Source organism: Podarcis cretensis (assembly GCF_951804945.1).
Source record: "Podarcis cretensis genome assembly, chromosome: 7".
NCBI classification, from domain to species: Eukaryota; Metazoa; Chordata; class Lepidosauria; order Squamata; family Lacertidae; genus Podarcis; species Podarcis cretensis.
The window spans coordinates 44,781,793-44,802,090 of NC_137176.1; the positions used below are offsets into that span (position 1 = coordinate 44,781,793).

Here is a 20,298-nt window from a genome sequence, read left to right on the forward strand (position 1 = left end):
ATCTCTGGGCTATCTTCTTAATGAGGCAAGACATGAGGAAACAGACAACTTACTGACCCTGCTAAACAAACTAGAAAGCAAAGACTTTATGGACCTGTAAACAAGCAAGAAGAATTTTAAGCTCTTACAGCCTGATATCTGGTGCCTCTGTAATCATCTTTAAATCTTATATGAGACTTTGAGTCAAGAGAGAAGACTGTTCTTCATCCTCCTTTCTGTAGTGCCCAATGAAAGCTCCGTATCCTTGTGATGAGTTGTATAAAGTGACTGTCTGCATAAAGTGCCAGTCTTTATTTTCATTTTTCCTGTGCCACTCCTGAACTGGCATCAGATAGGTGAACAGGAAGGCAGTTGTTTATAAAGCATTTCATAACCAGCACAAAATATTTTCTCATATATTCAAGGTTAGGCAGAAAGCACAACCTTTTTGCATGAATGGTCTTAATTGCTGAGTGCCGCAATTATATATTGTCTCTTTGGGGTCATTATAATGGAGTTGAGCAAAGATAGACTCAGGTCCTGAGTATCAAGGTAAAAGCATGTTACCTCTTTCCCCAGATAATATGCGTATTCAACCTTATCTTGGACCACATATGTGCATTGAAGTATACACATAGCATTTTCCTAATCGCTTCGCCTATGCTGCATGTACAAGTAATGTGTATGCAGAGTTGCACCTCCACTGAAATTAAAGGGAATATATATATGAATCATGTGTGCACATGAGAGAGTTTTTGAGTCCACACCAGAGCCTCTGTTGTTACAATCAAGAGTCTTGATTATTCCCTTTAAATACACACTGCAACTTCTCAGTTTTCTTCTGGGGGGAAAAAAACCTTCCCCATTTTTTATGATTTGCACAGAAGACCACACTTTTCATTCATTCAGATAACAGATAAGCATGTCTGCCCATTACTGGAATTTTGTGGCTATCAAATCATTGCAACTGGTTTACAGAATGCAGCATTCCTTTTTTTATCTGAAGATGCTAATCCAGAAGCAATCCCAAGAATGTGGGGAAAATTCAAATGCCTACATTGCTTTTGCTGAAGATAAACACAGCTGAAACTCAAAATAACATAAAATTAACAAAACCTAGTTTCTTGCATTACTAAGACAGCTACTCAAGTCATTTCCATTACCTAATGAAACCTGTTGCTGGTGACAGCCAAAATATATGTGCTTGATTACCATTGAAAATAATGTTGGGTGAAATAGTCTCTTCAGCATTTCCTGCTTTTCATTATGTGGGTGCATATTTCCTGACAGCAAACAAAGGAGCTTTAAGACGTAAGAATGCCATTGCCTTGCTAAAAACGCTGATTATGCAGTAACTCCACAACATTAGCTATGATGACCATATTCTGAAGCATAGTTTCCTTTGATTCTAGCCAGCAAGTATGTTTTTAATGTGATCACAAATGTTTGCAATATAGCAGAACAGTTTTTACTATCTGCAGTCATTGTGTTTGCTGCAGTACTGGGTTGCGTATCTGCCCAGGCCTTTGACCCAGAAATCTCCTTTTTCTATGGGTACGGGTGTAATCTTAATGTTTTAACATGTAACCTGAGGGGTATTTAGTAGAAATCTTAGCTCAACCGTGAACCAAAATCCAAAATCTTCCACCCCCATCTGTAATATAGGGATATAACCACACACCATTCATTATTTAGTGAATTTGTATCCTTTTGCAGAGTTGGAGCCCCGTGGGAGTGGGGCTAGCCGCCTGCAGCCAGCATCCCAGTGGGGTGGCACGGCGATGTCAACCACCCTCAGGGATAACACCTGGGGCGGGCTGCCCCCACCTCACTCCCTTCCTCTGCCAGTGTCCTTTTGTCCATCATGGAAATAGAGGTGGGAGCATAGGGTTCCCAGGCAGCTTCTCCTCTAGGTACCGGCCAGACTCAAACCCTGTTTAGCTTCAGAAAGGTGGCTGTGTCAAATCCTCTTAGACCTCACCATGGTTCCATATTATGGGTACATGCTTAAAAAATGGTTCTTTGGGAGCATTTGATTTCAACATATAATGGCTACTAGACTAATAATGTTTTTATTTTACTCTTATTTTACCCCCTAAACGTCTTGAGTTCCTTAAATTATTGGCTCCCTGCCTCACAATAGCTATTATCATTAAGAAAAACTGCTGGGAGTTGCTCTAAAAACATGGAATAGACTTGGGTGTAAATCAGATTAATAAAAATACTTAGGACTGACTAGGGTATTAATGCAGAGGCAGAATGCTAGATCCCCCACTGGTCAACTTTGACAGGTGGGTAGGGCCACACACACATATCAATCACCTGATGTCATAATGACACCAGATAATTGAAACCTGTCAAAGTTCAAAGGAGGTTGCTGTGACTGCAGATACAGTGGTGCCCCGCAAGACGAATGCCTCGCAAGACGAAAAACTCGCTAGACGAAAGAGTTTTCCGTTTTTTGAGGTGCTTCGCAAGACGAATTTCCCTATCGGCTTGCTTCTCAAGACGAAACGTTTTGCGAGTTCTTGCGAGTTTATTTCCTTTTTCTTAAAGCCGCTAAGCCGTTAATAGCCGTGCTTCGCAAGACGAAAAAACCGCAAGACGAAGAGACTTGCGGAACGGATTAATTTCGTCTTGCGAGGCACCACTGTATACTGATTGGTGATTTCAAGGAGGCCCTTTGAAGCCCCTTCTTGGTGCTTTAAGAAGGCACCAATCAGCTATGCAGAGGGGGAAATGTTCCTATAAATTGAGCATTTCCCCCTCTGCATTGCTGATTGAAGGACTTTTTTAAGCACCAAGAATCAGCTTATTGCCAGTGCTTCCAGAGAGTCCTGCAGTTTGCTTATAATGAGAAGCTATGGTTTCCTACTACATGTGTGAGCCTTGGTGAGCCCTGGGCTTGTGCACTTCTGCTTTCCTTAGGGAACAAACCAGCTGTGTAAACCGTGGTTTGATCCTTGCTTGTCGGAAATAAGGACCCGGAGGTGGCTTGTCAGATCAGGATACAGAGGCGGGTTTAGGGCAGCATGACTGGTTCTGCCACACAGGGCACTGAGCCTGGGGGCATCGCAGGGCAACATAACTATGATCTAGTGAACTGAGCAGAACGGAAGGTGAGAGGCGAGGGAGGGATCCAATTTTTGGCCTTGCGCAAGGCGCTGTTGAAATTTTAAATACCTAAGTCCACTACTGCAGGACCCATTAGTGGATTGTGGCCTGATCCAGATTGCAACAAAAGCACTACCACTATGCAAATATATAGTAAAATATTAAGAAATGGCTCCCACAATGCACAGTGTGGTTAATAGTGGGTCCTGCATATGAAAAGGTTGAAGATAGCTGGCTTAAACTGATCAGAGTAGCCACGAGTTAAGCTAAAATCTTCAGTCTCCACTTGTGTGTGAATGTGGAGGAGAAAGGAGGGGAAATACAGGAAAGCCTGAAGCTTTTTCCAGATGGTGTATGAATAAGGAAACCATGGTTTCCCATCATGCCTTAAACTGACCCTGGGTATTTATAGCACTTTCCCTAACCTTTTCAGTAACCTTGTTGAAAGGTGATTATCAGTCTTACTGCATTGATGTATGTCAAGCACACTGAGCAGTTTAGAAAAGCAATTTCTAAGAAGTGGTATTATTAGTTTGCAGGTCTATTACATGGCCCAAGGTAAACTTAAATATTCTCACATATACATTTTAAGCATATATATTTTCACACAAGTAAGCTGTATGGATAAGAGAAAAAGGGATCTCAGAACAAAGGGATAGAACTGGAAGGAACATATTTCATTATAAATTAATACTGACCAAGAGCTATCATGGGTATACATATGGAATAGAAGGGAGTGGGTGGGAAGAGGAAATGTGGTTGTTAAAACACTTGCTAGGAGTAATGTAGGAAAAAAAGGTTGAAGGTGAAATACCGTAACTTTAATGGCTCAACCAATTGCTATGCAACTTACGGCATGGTTGGAAAAACTGCAGATCTTCCTAAACAAAAAAGAGAGAGGCATAAAATTAAATTTATGGACACCATCTGGGCTGTTCAGTGCCTTTCATAGACATTTGAGTTGGAGTTTTACATTTAAACAGTGTGACCCCCTTGCCATGTGCATAACAATGTGTTCCAAATCCTACTGGTGTCTTTGATATTTTTGGTAGTTAAACTAGTTATAATCTCACAGCCTTTGGACATGATATGACAGGCTATTGGGCTAAGTTAGCCATATTTTTGTCTGTGAGCCACTGAGAGACATGTAAGAGTGCAAACTTGCTTTGTTTATGGGAAACAAACTTTTTGTTTGTTTCTGTTGGCTCCTTGATACGATGTTAAATGTTGCTTGACTTGAGCCTGGTGTGGACCACTTGTAAGCTAGTTCAGGATCCTCTTCTAGCTTTCTACTACTGTTTACCATCTTGTCATCATAGAATTACAGAGATGGAAGGGACCACAAGGGTCATCTAGTCAAACCCATTGCAATGCAGGAATCTTTGGCCCAACATGGGGCTAGAACCCAACATGGCTTGGAAAGTGAACCAGAGTTGTTTTCAGCCTAAGGTAAAGCAAAATAGGTATTTGCTTTGCCTGTACAGTGCAAAGGTATGTGTGATACAGAAGAATAGTGTGAATGCTGTCCTAAGCAGGCTAAAGATTAACGTAAAATCTCCTTGCCATCAACAAATAATGTACATTTGTCTATGTCCACCAGGATATTAGTTACTAGGTTTCCATTTACAGGTTTTAAATGGGGGGGGGGCTTATCCTAAAAAAGAAGCAAAAGCCTCAACACCGTTGCTTTTGTTTTAAAGAAGGGCTCCACAGCTGTTGTCCTTGATGCACTCCATGCTGATATCTTCCAGAGAGAACAAAGAAGTGTAGTATATAAACTAGAAAAAGTGCTACAATATGAGATCGCTTCATCATCCTTTGATATACTGAAGTATTCACTTTATTTTTGGAAATGTGCAAATCAGATTGTGAGAACTCTTCCACTATGAGTTACCTTATAGCCAAAATGATATCGTTGTATTGACATTGAGAATCTTCACTTTGTATATCAAAGAATAATTAAGAGCCTTCAGTTTTTTCATCCTTTCCATCTAGGTTCCTTATTCTTTAAAAAACAAGGTCCAGAGGAGTTGGATACAACCCATGGTCACTTACTGTTTTGTAAGTTTCAAAAACAGGTTTGATTGAGAAAACACCTTTTGAAATAATGACCCTTTTCCTGCCACAGCACTGTATCTCCCCCCCCCCCCCCCGCCCCCATAAACTCTGAAATATTTCATGATATTTATCTTGGGAGATAAGGCTGTGCTCATCACTGCTTTATCTGCATACATATGCTGGGGGTTTTCTTTACTTTATGGTCCGCAGTCTGTGGTGATTGCTAAACTGACAGGGAAGTTCTCTGTGGGGTTTCTGTGGCCAGTAACTTGAAAGGGTCTAGACTGGGAGCTTTAGTAATATCACCTTAAACTCAGAAATGCTTGAGCAGCAGCAGATTGTTTTATTGCTTCCTCTTGGGAATTAGCTGTTTCAGAATGTTTACCAAAAGGATTGCATAATGCTTTGCAAATTGGATGGTGCCTCCTCTATGTCCATGTTGCACACGGAGCAAGATTAATTTCGTTGCCTCCCTTTGATCCTAATATATCCAAAATCATCTGTTATTCATACTGTATCTATTTATTTCTTATCATGCTGAGAATTCCACTGTTATTTCTTAGTATCATGTTGAGAAGGAGGATTCATCACATTTTATTGGAACCACATGTAAAAACTGTACCGTAGCAGTTTAATCCAATAAAACAGAGCACTTTATAGCACACTAAGGATTCGAAGCACTTCACATAAATTATATCCATAATCAGCCACATTTTATGTGGGACTTCTATAAACACGCACTTCACCATTCAGAGCTTCAGTCATCATTTTTACTTAAATGGAATTACGTTACTGGTGTTACTGCCTTTTGCTGAACTCCTTTTAAAACATTAAGAATGAATAATTGTTCAGTTTTTAATGTGTGAATATTCTGAATTAACTGTGCAATCTTAAATATGTATACTTGGAAGTAAATCCCATTTAGTTCAATGGAACCTAGGAAAGTGTGAATAGAATTACAACCAGGCAGAGAAATACTAATTATGGGCCAGGAAGGATTGGAGAGATGGAGCCATGGCTCTGGGGGTGGTCCGCTCTCTTCGCACTCCCGTTCCTCCACCAGTGAGTATCACTGAGTAGTAACTAATGCTGTAGTCAAACCAGCAGTGTTGTAATTCAAGAACTAATCTCAGATAACCCAAAATAAGCAGGGAAAACTAAAGGAAAACGTATCAGCAGCTTACTTGATATACAGCAAGACATTTCAAGATGTGAGGTTGCAGATGGAAGAATCCACAGTGCAGATAATAGGGAAGGGATCTGCCCTCACAGCAGCAAGCATGACAAAAACTTGGTATGTCAGACTAGAAACTACCCTGAAGCTCAGTTGATTAGATGAGAAATATATCGTAGGACTGCAGTTACAAAAGAACAAGAACCAGCTAGAAATCACCTTTTTCTGAGTCAGCATTTTAAAATGTAATTCAGATGCTGTGGGACAGGAAGCTTTGGATACAATTCTTGTAATTGTTATGAGGCTCTAGTAAGACAGTAGTTAAGGATGCTGGCTGATAACTATAGTGCATAATAATGTTATTAAAAAGTGAATGTTGAGGTGTCATCTTTGGGAAATTATTTTATTAATTTTAATGAAAATTATAGGTGTTCAGTTATTTTACTAAATGCTACTCACCAGAGGTTTGTGTATGCTTCAGTATGCCCATGGATTTTGTAGGCATGTGGAAGTCCATGTTAATTTCAGTAGCAGGAGATTTTATAACTACTGTATACCTTACCATTCAGTCAAGGAGGATTTACAACAGAATAGTAAAAGCAATCATGAAACCATGTTGGATCCTTGAATGAAAAGGAGTTTGTACGCACATTGGATTCTCCTGTGGGAATGCTGGTGAGGTGGATAATGCATGTGTTAAAAGTTCTCCAGGTCACTGTACTGGGTTGTGACAAATCTGTTCATGCAAAATCATGAGGTATGACAGGCTGCAACTCATCTTTTGTTATTTCCTCTGAGTCGAGAGTAATCAGTTACTTTTCTCTTTATGATACCTACTTTCTCTGTCCCTCATCCTTCTTCTTGATCTTAATAAACCTTATTAATTTGGAATCTAGAGTTTGACTGTATACATTTGGACAAGCCAAGGATTTCCTCACTGCATGCCAGATAAGTATTTCATGCTAAACACTTTGACCAAAGAGAGGAAAAGGAAAATGGGCTGGACTCACACATTGGTGACTGGGAGATTTGGACAATAGTTGCTCCCTTCCAGATAGAAACCAACAGATATTGACATTCCCATCAGATATATGGAAGAAAGAAGGATGTTGTCAGAAAGAAAGAAAGAAAGAACTGTAACAGGCTGGTTTTTCCCCCTGCAGGAAATCTGGGTGCACTTTCCATTGACTGATTCAGCCATCCCAAAACAAGGCATATAGCCCCATCCATTGAATGCTTGGTTTTCAAACATCACCATAGTCATGTAGGGTGGGGCAAAATCCCAAGGAAGATCTTTGTTGTAGTTCTACTCATGGCTGTAACTAGGGGGTGGCGAGGATGGGGCGAGGGGTGTGTGTGCAAAATCAGCTAAAATATGTCCATAAATATGTCTATAAATAAGAGCTAATTTGCCCTTGTCTAGGGGGTGCAATCTGAATGGTTCTGCCAGGGATACAAGATCACTAAGCTACGGCTCTGGTTCTACTACCAAATATTCTGCTCCGGGTCTCATAATTTTCAACATTCAATTTTAATGACGAAATAAGTGTCACTGATTCAAAAGCAAGTAGGCAACTCTATGGAAATATTTCTATGTGGGAAAATATAGTCTGTGCTAAAAGTGATTTAAGAAAAGACAGGAGCCACTAAAGATAACAAAAAAAAGTTTAGACTCTTGGAGCATGTGGGAAAAGGGTATTGTTGAAAAAGCAATAACTAATTTTATGGTCTAGTAAGTTTGCTGTTTTTTGGCAAACTGCCCATCTGTCTCCTTTACTTTAGGTTGTAAGCTGTGACAGAGAAACTGTTCTAAGCAGGTATCTACATTGTCTGAAAATCAATACTTGAACACAGGAGAATTTCCATCTCAGATGCATAATAACCCATTGCCTTTTGCCCCTATGTAATGTGGCTGAGTTGGTGACATATAAAACACACCCAATTTTTTATTGTTCGCCTTCACCCTAATATTTATCTGCAACTGGTTGCTGGTTTGTTTTTGTTTTTTTATAATTACCCCTTTCAAAGAAGACTTTATGTTGTCAATTTTCTTAGTGCTACGTTCTGGGAGCAAAAGCAACAACAAAAGCTGGTTTATATATGCTGTTTGTAACAATCAAAATCTGTAACTTAATCCAAAACATAATGTCCGAATTTAGTGCAAAATGAATTTAGATAGTCATGGTTTATTCAAGGTTGTATTTAAGATGATATTTCCTTAGAGAAGGTTGAAAGATGTCTAATATGGTGATTATGGAGCAACTCAATTTGACATTGATACCAGAAAAGATCCTAGAATAGATAATTACACAGTCAGTCTGTGAGCACTTAGAAAAAGGATGTTTTGATTACTAAGACCCAGTATGGGTTTCTCAAAAACAAGTCGTGCCAGACAAATCTCATTTCTTTCTTTCTTTTTAATACGAGTTAAAAGCTTGGTGGATCAGGGGATTGCTGTGGGCACATTTCACTAAGGCTTTTGACCAAGTCCCCCATTATATTCTTGCAGAGAATCTGGTAAAATGTGGTCTGGATGAAGTAACCGTTAGCTGGATTTGTAACTCAGTAATGGTTCCTCATCATCCTGGGGGGAAAAGTGACAAGTGGGGTGCTACAGGGTTTTGTCCTAGGCCCGTTGTTCAACACCTTTATAAACTACTTGGATGAAAGAATTGAGGGGATGGTCATCAAATTTGCTGGTAACACCAAACTGGGAGGGGTAGCTAATGCTGCAAAAGATAGAATCGTGATTTAAGATATCTTGAACAGATTGGAGAACTGAGCAAAAAACCTAACAAAATGAATTTGTACAGGGGGGTGATTCCAGGGGTCTTCCTAACTATGTGATTTTGCCTTGACATGTGGACCCACAGAACATAACCCCCATGTAAACTGTGGGCCTACTGTCCATAGGAGCTGGAGGCTGGACCCTTTACTGGTTTGCAGTAATGTCCTGATCTAAGCAGCTGCTTCCACATGCTTCCTCCAACTCCAGCATAGCCTCAAATATGGTTAGATGAGCACTTTGCTGGTGACTGAAGTTTGTGCCTTGTTCACTGTCTTCTCCATTCTTGTAGTCCTGGGGGAGTAGTGTAGTAGTGGTGACTGAGACTAGTTAGGGACTTGGCAGCTGCCATGAGGACTTACAGTCCTGGAACTAGAGTGCCCAAATCTGGCTCCTCAGAAAAAAATGGTATTTGGTAAGCTGCTGGAGAATCCTGCTGTCTTTGCTCCTCTCCTGAGGAGACCTCAGGTTTGTGGTCTGGGCAGGGCTGAGCCTTAACATGCTTATATAGAACTGATTGATTATGGCAGACCAGAATAGCATATTTAGCTTCCATGTTTCTTCAATAACTTGCATGGATTTCATTATTCTTCCACTAATTTTAAATTCAGAATATTTGGGCATGGAGAATTGTGTTGAAAATAAGTGTTTTGATATAACATTGAGAGTTCTCCAGAATGGATTTTTCATATCTTCTTAAAAATTCTCACATCTCTATCCAAGTCACCTACCACTTCTTTTAAAAAGAATTCATATTACCAAAATTTCAATTCATTCATTCTATTTTAGTTTGGCATTTACTTAACCCTCCTTGACCCTAAACAAGTGAAGTACAAGCTGACTGTACTTAAAACAAATAAGTGAGATTTCTTTTTCACATACTGTATTTAGGATTGGTTGTTACTGTGCTAGGTATGACTTATATTCAAGGTCAAATGGTCTTAAACATCTGCATGTTTCCTAGTATCAGGTAGCATTTTTTTTTCCTGTGGGAACTTCTTTCTTTTTTGGACAAAATGGCACAGCTGAGTAATCAAAGGAATACAAATCAAAGACAACTTCACATCATTGTGTGAAAGGATAGGGAAAGGTTTAAAAACAAAACAAAAACCTACACAGCTTCCTTGTTTAGTTTAGCACTTGGTCGTCTATCTTGCTCTCTTGTTTTCTCTGAGTCTTGATTGGTATTTTTAAAAATCTTGTTAGGCCTCTTTCAGCAAAGATGAAGGGGCAGGAAATGGCCATGGATAGGGTTTAAAAGCCAATTAATTCGTTTGCAATTTCTCTTATTCAAGTATACACCTCACAGTTGCAAGTTGTTTACATTGGGCCACCAATCTAAACTATTTAATTGGGGGACACATTTTGCTTAGGCTGAGGTCACAGAAAGACTATGGCAACAGTATCTTGTTCAAAACTCAAAGCAAGCAAGCCCTCTTCAGATATCCCAGGGGCACTCTTGCCTTTAAAGCTGGGGCAAAGCACTGTGGTGGCAGGATCCAGCCTTATTGTACCATTTGTTTACATGTCTGAACCATACTTATGTGTGTACAAACCTAGAAGGCAAAGAAAGTAGTGCATATGTAGATGCAATGTAGCATGTACAGTGAATGGGATGTGCTGTGCTCTCCCGGCCTGCATGTATTCACATATGTGTATGTGGTACATGGCTTGTGTGAGCCTTGTGTGTGTGTTGCATGGCACATAGTCACCACTCCTTTGGCCTCTCTTGGCAGATAGTCATTCCTTTTTCTATGGAGTACTTAACTGATGCTAAAGGCGCAGTCCTAACCCTAACCCTAGATCATCTGGGATGAGTGAGTGAGGATGTGGCAGGACTCTAGCTCAGCCTACAGGTTCTCAGCACAGCCAGACTTCGTCTCCTTGAGTCCTCAACCCCAGGTCAGCCAGAGACATGATGGGAGCATAACTCACTAATCCTGGCTCATTGAGCTAATCCATCTGAGCCAAGACTTCTGGAATTTACACTAGCGTAAGCCCTGAAAAATGGGTGTTCCAGGGGAGCAGAGGGATGGGACCGGATAGGGAGATTTATGCTTGATCCTAACAGTTCATCTCAGATGTGTGACCTGCAAATCCAGTGGAACATACACAGGCAAAAAGGGTGGTGTAAATCAAACTCTATTTCCAGTTTTCCATCTGCCCTACTTCCGCTACCTCATCTGGCAGTAACCCCACTCCTGAACAAAGTTTGAAACTGGCATACTGTACTTAACACCGATTTAGTTTAAGATGGCACAGATTACACTGGCTTCTCATATTTAGGATTACTTCCTAATTGAGTTAATGTAGGACATGTTGCTTTAAGTCTAAGCACATTTAAGAAATCAACCCAGTGGTAACAGAAATCTGAAAAATGTGGGGAGCCCTCTCTGGTATCATCAAATGGCTTCTAAAGGCATGAGTAAAATAAAAGTGTAATGAGAAAAGAACCATTATAATTATTAAATGACCTTCCTTTTACTCTTTAGGTTTATTTCCTGCCATTTTAAACCTTGCTAGCAATGCTCATATCAGCACCAATGCTACTTGCGGTGAAAAGGGCCCTGAGATGTTTTGTAAACTTGTGGAGCATGTTCCAGGTCGGCCCCTACGCAATGCGCAGTGTCGGATCTGTGACCACAATAGTGCAAATTCCAAAGGCAAGTTCACTACTTTATACTTTTTTCTGGCTGTTCCAAGAGACACTGACTATGGTATTCAGCTGGTTCAAGAATGCAACTGGCTTAGGCACGTGAACACTGCAGTCCAAAGTAATCCCAGTGGAATCAGTGGGGACTGAAACAAAATTCTGTTGTTTTTTTTAATTTCATTGTGTTATTTTTGTCTGGAATGCATTTATGTTCTGTGTGAAAGTTTTATTCTATCTAAATTTATGTTGTGCTTGTCCATATTACTCTCCCCCACCCCCAAAACATAAGACACAGAACAAAGGCACATCTGGGCCAGCATACTTGTCTCAGAGTGGCCAGCTAGATGTCTATGAGGAGTCTTAAAATAGGAGATGAGTATAACAGCACTCAGGGGACGTGGGTGGTGCTGTGGGTAAAACCTCAGTGCCTAGGACTTGCCGATCGTATGGTCGGCGGTTCGAATCCCCGCGGTGGGGTGAGCTCCCATCTTTTGGTCCCAGCTCCTGCCCACCTAGCAGTTCGAAAGCACCCCTAAGTGCAAGTAGATAAATAGGTACCGCTTTATAGCGGGAAGGTAAACGGCGTTTCCGTGTGCTGCGCTGGTGCCGGCTCGCCAGAGCAGCTTCTTTACGCTGGCCACGTGACCCGGAAGTGTCTCCGGACAGCGCTGGGCCCCGGCCTCTTAAGTGAGATGGGCGCACAACCCTAGAGTTGGACACGACTGGCCCGTACGGGCAGGGGTACCTTTACCTTTACCTTTATAACAGCACTCTCTCCTCTTGTGCCCCCCAGAAGCTAATACTCAGAGGCATATAGCCTCCAATATTGGAGGTAGTATTTATTGTACAAATTAAGGTTGGCAGCTCAAATCCCCGCGACAGGGTGAGCTCCCGTTGCTCGGTCCCAGCTCCTGCCAACCTAGCAGTTGGAAAGCATGTCAAAGTGCAAGTAGATAAATAGGTACTGCTCTGGTGGGAAGGTAAATGGTGTTTCCATGCGCTGCTCTGGTTTTGCCAGAAGCGGCTTAGTCATGCTGGCCACATGACCCGGAAAAACTGTCTTCAGACAAACATCGGCTCCCTTGGACAGTAAAGCGAGATGAGCGCCGCAACCCCAGAGTCGTTTGCGACTGGACTTAACTGTCAGGGGTCTTTACCTTTTTTTATTTATTTATTTGTACAAATTCATATACCACTTAATCTTGTGTGTACACACACAGACACACACACACATTTATCATAAACATACCAGTGGTGGGCAACAAATGAAATAAAATGCATAAAATAAGAACACCAGAAACCCACTTTCAAAGATCTTACTCAGATATCAGGGAAAACTGGCTCATAGCCACCATGGGCTCATAGTATATGACCTGTGTACTTTACTAGTAAGATCGTAATCATGATAACCAAAAACAGCAAAAGTGGAGGGGGGAAGAGGGGAAACGTGATCTTAATTTGTTTTTGCTTATTTTAGAACAACACCCTATCTCAAATGCTATAGATGGTACTAATAACTGGTGGCAAAGTCCTAGCATTCAGAACGGAAGAGAATACCACTGGATAACCATAACTCTGGATTTAAGACAGGCAAGTAAAAATTGTATAAAAGTATGTAGCTTTGTTGTGTTGCATGATCAAAGAATTCCTACTTATCTTTGGTTTATAGAAAGTACAGTGGAGAGAGGTTAAGGGAGGGGTCTCCTTGGTAGACTGGGAGTTTGGGTTTTTGGTTTTTTAAAAAAACTCCAAAATGGTTGTCTGTCTTTCTTACACTTCCTAATGCATTACTTAATGAAGGATACTCTGGCACAGAACTTAAAAGCACGGACTATGCCTGGAAAGAGTGGAGGAAAGGTGTTGGTAAGTCCTTACTGCTGCACCAGAACAAGGGATGGATCTTGCTCACTGTGACCGTATAAGTGCATTTGACTGTTGGACTTACTGCACATTTCACATAAGAGCATAGGTTGTACTGGTGTATGCATTGGAATTTCCCTTCCTCCCTTCCCCACACCCCATCTGATCTGTAGGATACCCACCCCGCTGGAGTAAATTTTGGGGGTGCATGGGGACAGCAGGGGAGAGGAGAGGAATGATAAGTCCTGTTTGCAGAAGCGGAAGTCTGATGTAAAGGCAGGGTGCCACAATGGGGATATCACTCTAAATGAGTACTTGGATGATTCCTTATTTATTACAGTGACTTCTGCTGGAAAAACAATAATTATGATAATACTCACAATTTGTATTCTAACAGGACCCTATAGTTGTCCTAAATCCATATGAATCACTTCTTTGATAAGGGCAGGTTGCAGCTGGAAATGAGTTCCAGCACCTACAGAGTATTTGTGCGGATCTCATTAGGTCTTGTGGTTGAAGTTTGGTTCAGAACTGGTTTTTCTAGTAATTACATGAAGCTCTTTCTCCTACAGTGCTTGGAGGAAATTTTTGTGATTTGAGGGATGAAGCTGAATGTTGCTTATGCCCTTAGTGCATTTTTTAAAAATCTAAATCTTCATAATATTTTGGGTCATCAGGATTCTTTTTTTCTATACATTCAGCCTGAAGGAAACATTTTGGCATGCTTTCCTGAGGCCAGTAGAAACTAACAGCGGATTCTTGAGGGACTGTTTGTTGTGCAACTTTCTGTATTATGTTATGTATAGCAAGATGCTTTGCATGTACACGTCCTGTTTTAATGCTTGTCCATGACATGCCTTGTCCTAATGTACGAACTTCTGAAATTATAGAAATTTGAACTTTGTGAACTCTTGTGTAAAGGCCAAATAGGAAATAGCATTTGAAGTTGGGGTTGTATTTATTTAATTTAAGTGTAGGCTATGGAAATTGAGCTAAAAGCAATTTCCATTGCAAACAAGAGCATTAAAAATTAGAGAAATAATTATAGATGTTAGATAGTTGAAACCTGGGTTTTGAGCTACTCTGAAAAACTATATTTTCATAGGTTAGTACTAAGTCTTGCATTCCCCCCCCCCTTACATTTCTTGCAGGTCTTTCAAGTTGCCTATGTGATAATCAAAGCTGCTAATGCTCCCCGACCTGGAAACTGGATTTTGGAACGTTCTCTGGATGGGACTGATTTCAAGCCATGGCAGTACTATGCAGTTAGTGATACTGAGTGCCTAGTAAGATACAACATAACACCAAGGCTTGGGCCTCCTACATATAAGAGAGATGATGAAGTTATCTGCACTTCTTATTATTCTAAGCTAGTCCCACTTGAACATGGAGAGGTAGGTTTTCTTTTTGTTTGTTCAGATGCCTCTTATTCTTGGACATGGGGGTAGTAAAACCACTCTGCTCTTATGCTTAGTTTTATAGGTTTATTCAGATTCTGGTCTTCTCTCTCCTCCATCAAGATTTATTTGGCATTATTAGCAGCTGCAGCAGATTTTGTTTCTGAAGATCAGAATCTTCCCAAATTTTTAAAAAAATACTTTTTACTTATTGTGGGAAAGCTTGCTTACATTTGAGGAGGCTCATTGTTGATCTCACTCCAGGGAGAGAGGTGAAGCAGCTTCTGAACAGGAAGCCCACTCTTATCTTTGATGCTGCAGTTTATATTTATAAAAACTTTGCACCTCTTAACACATCTACAGTGGTGAATTGTTGAGAGTTCCTGTTATCTTGTGTAAACTTGGGCTCTGGGTTTTTTTTTAATGCTTTTCTTAAGGATCACCTGATACTCGATCAAAAAATTAAAAATGCTGTCTAAATTGCTCTGTGTAGCTTGAGCTCTGAAGGAGGACTTGGCATTGTTTCAAAGAGAGAGCCTAATTAAAAGAGCTATGCATTGTGCAGGTCAACAGTTGATTGTTCTTTCTTTAAAGCAAGCTTTGTTCATAGTGGTTCTGTACTATAGATCAGAGAGCCAGGCCAGCGACATCAGGAAATGAGGCTCTAAAATCTGTGACTAGTTCACTGTGAATGTCTGTCTTTATGCGTTGACCTTATAAAAATAGCCACTAAGAGAACAATTCCAAATTCTTTCTTAGACTGAAAGCTGTCAGAGTTCTGAATGTGTTTGGGACTAAAATGCTATCAATGTTATCTTTTTTATATGTTACTTTAACACTTTAGGCTAAATGTGCATATACAGTCATACCTCATGTTATGGACACTTCAGGTTACATGTTTTCGGGTTGCAGACCACGGGAAACCTGGAAGTACCGGAACGGGTTACTTCTGGGTTTCGTACAAGCGCAGAAGCGCTAAATTGTGCTTCACGCATGCACAGAAGCGCCAAATCGCACCTGCGCAGAAGCGGCGCTTCAGGAGGCAAGTGCTGCAGGTTGCGGATGTGCCTCCGTCACGAATTATGTCCATAAACCAAGGTTCCACTGTAGAAGCAAGTATGTCATGTGATTTTTAATGGGATGTGTAAAACAACATTTGTAGCAGAAGCATAATCTGAAATTAATTTGGGTACTTTAGTTCAGATTCCAGGATGTTTTAGCTTAGCCCTTGTCTCCTTCTCTGAAGGGGGTGAAATCTGTTGATTGAAGCCTAAGCATGTATTCAACTAAGGTTTGTTCAGAATAGATCTGTGGAAATTAACTAATGATTAAGTTAAGTCAGTTAATTTTTGTCGATGTCCTCTGAGTAAAACTTAGTTGAAAATCACCCTAAGATTGCTGAGTATTTTAGATTGTCTGAATCCAATTCTAAATAGACTTACTAAGGAGTAAATTGCATTGATTTCAGTAGTAAATTACAAGTCAACATGTTTGAGTTCTTAGAACATTTCACAGGAGATGCTAACCAATTTTCTGAAGGGTTATAGCCTAAGTACAAAAAACATATTTTTATTGTATAATAAAAATAAAATAGAAACAAGTTTAATTCAAATATAACCTGAGGTGACTGCATTAGATTCCAAAGATCTGGGGTGACCAAGGGCTGCCCCACTATGTTGTGCTTGAGAATACATTGAAGACTGTGGGGCAGCCTTTGTTCTTCCTGTGTATCTTTTTATTCCCTAGATTTTCTTCCTCTAGCTTATCTAGTTGGGTATATAATGCATTGCATGGGAATCAAAACTAGCATTGAAGCCTTGGTATGAAAGTTCATAAAATGCTGAGGGCAAGTACATTCCTGCTTCGCCAGTGAGTGTTTCATTCTGCATCCCTATGCCAGTGTTTTAGCTACAGGCCTGCTTTCCTTTGCCCTCGTCCTGCAGCAGCCCATTAAAAAATGCGCTCTCAGCATTTAATCTGCGGACTGGAAAGCGATTTCTGTGAGATGTGAGTTATAAAGTAATTCATTCAACACCCTTAATGAGGACAGCAGTGAGCAGGAACAGCACAACAGTGTATTGAGCCTGGTAACTACTTTACAGGCATGCCCAGCTTGTATTGTGGTGTTGTGGTGGAGGCAACAGTGGGATCGGTGCGGAGGCTGATTTTAAACTTTCACCCAGAAGGTATTTTGAAACATTGACATGTTATTTACAGGCTTATACAGAAACCATTATTTCTTTTTAGATCCATACATCGTTGATCAATGGTAGACCTAGTGCTGATGACCCTTCACCGACATTATTGGAGTTTACTTCTGCACGGTACATCCGGCTTCGATTACAACGTATAAGAAACCTTAATGCGGACCTCATGACCCTTAGCCACCATGATCCTAAAGATGTTGATCCTATTGTTACCAGAAGGGTAAGGGTAGATGCTTTCTTCTGGGTTTTAACCAACCATGTGAATTCGATATGTGTTATATCTGGGTGATTCTCAACATCTTGTTCTACTCAAAGTAGACCCATTGAAACTGGTAAATGTACTTAAGTGGGTCTGTTCCAAATATGTCTTGATGAAAGATTGAAACCCATTGTGGGACTTGAAGTCACGTGCTAATTTTATAAAGCAGCATTCTCTCATAGGCACTATGCCGTTTGAATGCCTTCCAAAGTGCGGAAGGTTCAGATGAAGCGCCTCGTGTGTTAAAAGCATGTAGGCTAGTCACATGCACCCTCCACATTTGCCCGCTATTTGTCCACTAGCAGTAAGAAGATGCCCAACGAGTGTAAAATTTGTCCATGCGACGGGGATTTCTGGGGCATGAACCTGGTTTATTATACAGGGTGAGTCCTTTAAAAGAGGCCCTGTGGATACAGAGTACACATGTTCCACGGGGCCTCTTTTAAAAGACTCACCCTGTACTAGTTAATCAGAGTTAAAGCAGAGTTCCCCATTTCATATGTAACAAATCAGGCTCATATTAAAACAAATCAGGCTCTCCACACTGAGGAGCGTGCAGCCTCAGTGATCATTTCTGGCTTCATGATCCATGGCTTGTGAAGCCGGAGATGTATGTCCAAAGTACTTAGTACTTAGAGATGTGTACTTAGAGATGTGAAGGCTGGGAGAGGGAACCCAGAAACATTGGGGATGGTGAGGAGTGGAAACACGCAGCCCCCACATTCTTACAGTTCTTTTCCTAATTGGTTCCTAAAAACTGAAAAACCAAACACAACACAATTCCCCCCAATTCATTTTCTGTTTCCCCCCATCACAACTCCAAGAATACCCTTCTTGTTTAATACCTTTATATGGTACTTGTCTGTATGCTAAAGAAAGATTGCATGATACAGTTCAAACAATACCTAGTTGTAGATATTATTATTAGCACATGAGAACTATTGTTATTTGACGCTATAACTAATGTAATGTATAAGTTCAACACAAGCTTGACAGATGACATAAATCTACATTTGAACGCATGGTTTGCCTCATCGAGGGAATCAAGGCATGTCAGTGCTACATTTGCTAAGCAATTCTCCCTAATTATTAGTTTAACTTAGCTCTTCTGAAAATAGCTAAAATGAATGTTGTCTATTCTCAGAAAAAGCCTCTGGACCAAATTGATCTCATTAGCATTCTCACAGATGAGTGAGTTTTTCAAAAACCTTCTTTTGTTGTTACATCGGTATACCTGAAGCCAAAATTAGTTCCGAGTTGAATGAGTAATTTATGCTTCAAATGATTTACATTTGTGCAGAGTTTTACTTTACTTGTAGTAGATTATGACATATAGCATAAGAATTGTGGGGCTGTGAGAAAATTAATAAATTCTCAGGATATATTCACGAAGAGTTGAAAAAAATGTTTAGAACTTCTATAGAAAAGAAGCCAGAGGCATACCTATTGGGTATAATAGAAAAAGATATCCCACAAGATAAGAAAAGACTATTTTTATATGTGATGGCCGCAGCCAGACTAGTACTTGCAAAAAATTGGAAAGGGGAAACCATCCCCACTAAAGAGGATTGGATAAATAAATTATGTGATTTTATAGAATTGGCAAAGTTAACAGCAGCCATAAGATACCAAACAAATCAAAAATTAAGAATGGAGTGGCAATGCTTTGAGGACTACATGAAAAAACACTGTTCTAAGGATAACATGTTGATATGCATAGACTAAGTATGTAAAGGCGAAATAGATGAAATTAATATTAGGAATATTAGAGATAATATATAAAAGAAGCAATATTAATAAGAAAATATAAAGAATGTTGAGTATTGGTGGAAGGAAGTCACATGGGGTAATAGTAATTTGCTTTATTTTGTATGTAGGTGGAATGTTATAATGGTGTTTGATGTTACATTTTTTCTTTCTTTTTTCCTTTATTTTCGTATTTAAATAACATTAATAATAATAATTTTTTTAAAAAAGAATTGTAATGCTAGCAAAAAGAGAAAACCTGATCCGTTGCTGCTGCTGCTGATCTTGCTCTTTGTGTGTGTGTGTGTGTGTGTGTGTGTGTGTGTGTATGTCAGGGAGAAGGGAGAGAAAGAAATACCTGTTCATTTACGTTTCCATGAATAAGTCCTGACTAGTATAAACTTCACCTGAACTGAAAGATTTGTTTGGTTTTTTTAAAAAATAGAACTTTGGCACTTCTTGTTTCAAATACTAAAAGGAAACTGATTTTATAAATCAAACTTTGCTTTATTTAGTACTACTATTCAATAAAGGACATCTCTGTCGGAGGGATGTGCATTTGCTATGGCCATGCTCGGAGCTGTCCTTTGGATCAAGTCACAAAGGTATGTTTGTTTGCTTGTGTCACCCCCTCTGCAAACATGCATCCGTCTCAAGAAAAACTAATTTCTGAATACCGCTAAAATGTTGCAGAAACCAGTTTTTAATGTTACAGAAATACATCTTAGTTCATTACTTGGTTGCTCATTATTTAGTGAAATTATAAATGCCTGGGTCGTCTGCCCTCACTTCCAGCCCTTTCAGCCATACTGGAAAGATGTGTATTATGCTGCATAGGCTTTTGAAGTAGTGCAGCCTATGTGGCACAGGTGTTACACTGACTGTGTGAGGAAGGCTTACAGGATTATTAGAACTATACTTCCAGTGGATCATTTTAGGATTGCATAGGAATATAGAAATAAAGAAACTATGTTTCAGGATGTGTACACCTTATCAAAACTCTTGTTATTTTGCAAGTCTTCCTTGCTCATTCTTTCAGCTATTTCCATATGCAGTGGTACCTCGG

At 40.0% G+C, this 20,298-nt stretch overlaps 1 protein-coding gene across 1 annotated transcript in view; it reads left to right on the forward strand.

Annotated features, from left to right (window-relative positions):
• The window catches only part of LAMA1 (laminin subunit alpha 1), an 87,386-nt gene that overhangs the window by 3,899 nt on the left and 63,189 nt on the right, over positions 1-20,298 (forward strand). Inside the window, exons 2-6 of the mRNA XM_079982830.1 lie at positions 11,603-11,773; positions 13,241-13,353; positions 14,775-15,017; positions 17,268-17,447; positions 19,748-19,837. Of these exons, the coding sequence (XP_079838956.1) occupies positions 11,603-11,773; positions 13,241-13,353; positions 14,775-15,017; positions 17,268-17,447; positions 19,748-19,837 (797 nt within the window). The remainder of the gene's footprint in view (positions 1-11,602; positions 11,774-13,240; positions 13,354-14,774; positions 15,018-17,267; positions 17,448-19,747; positions 19,838-20,298) is intronic.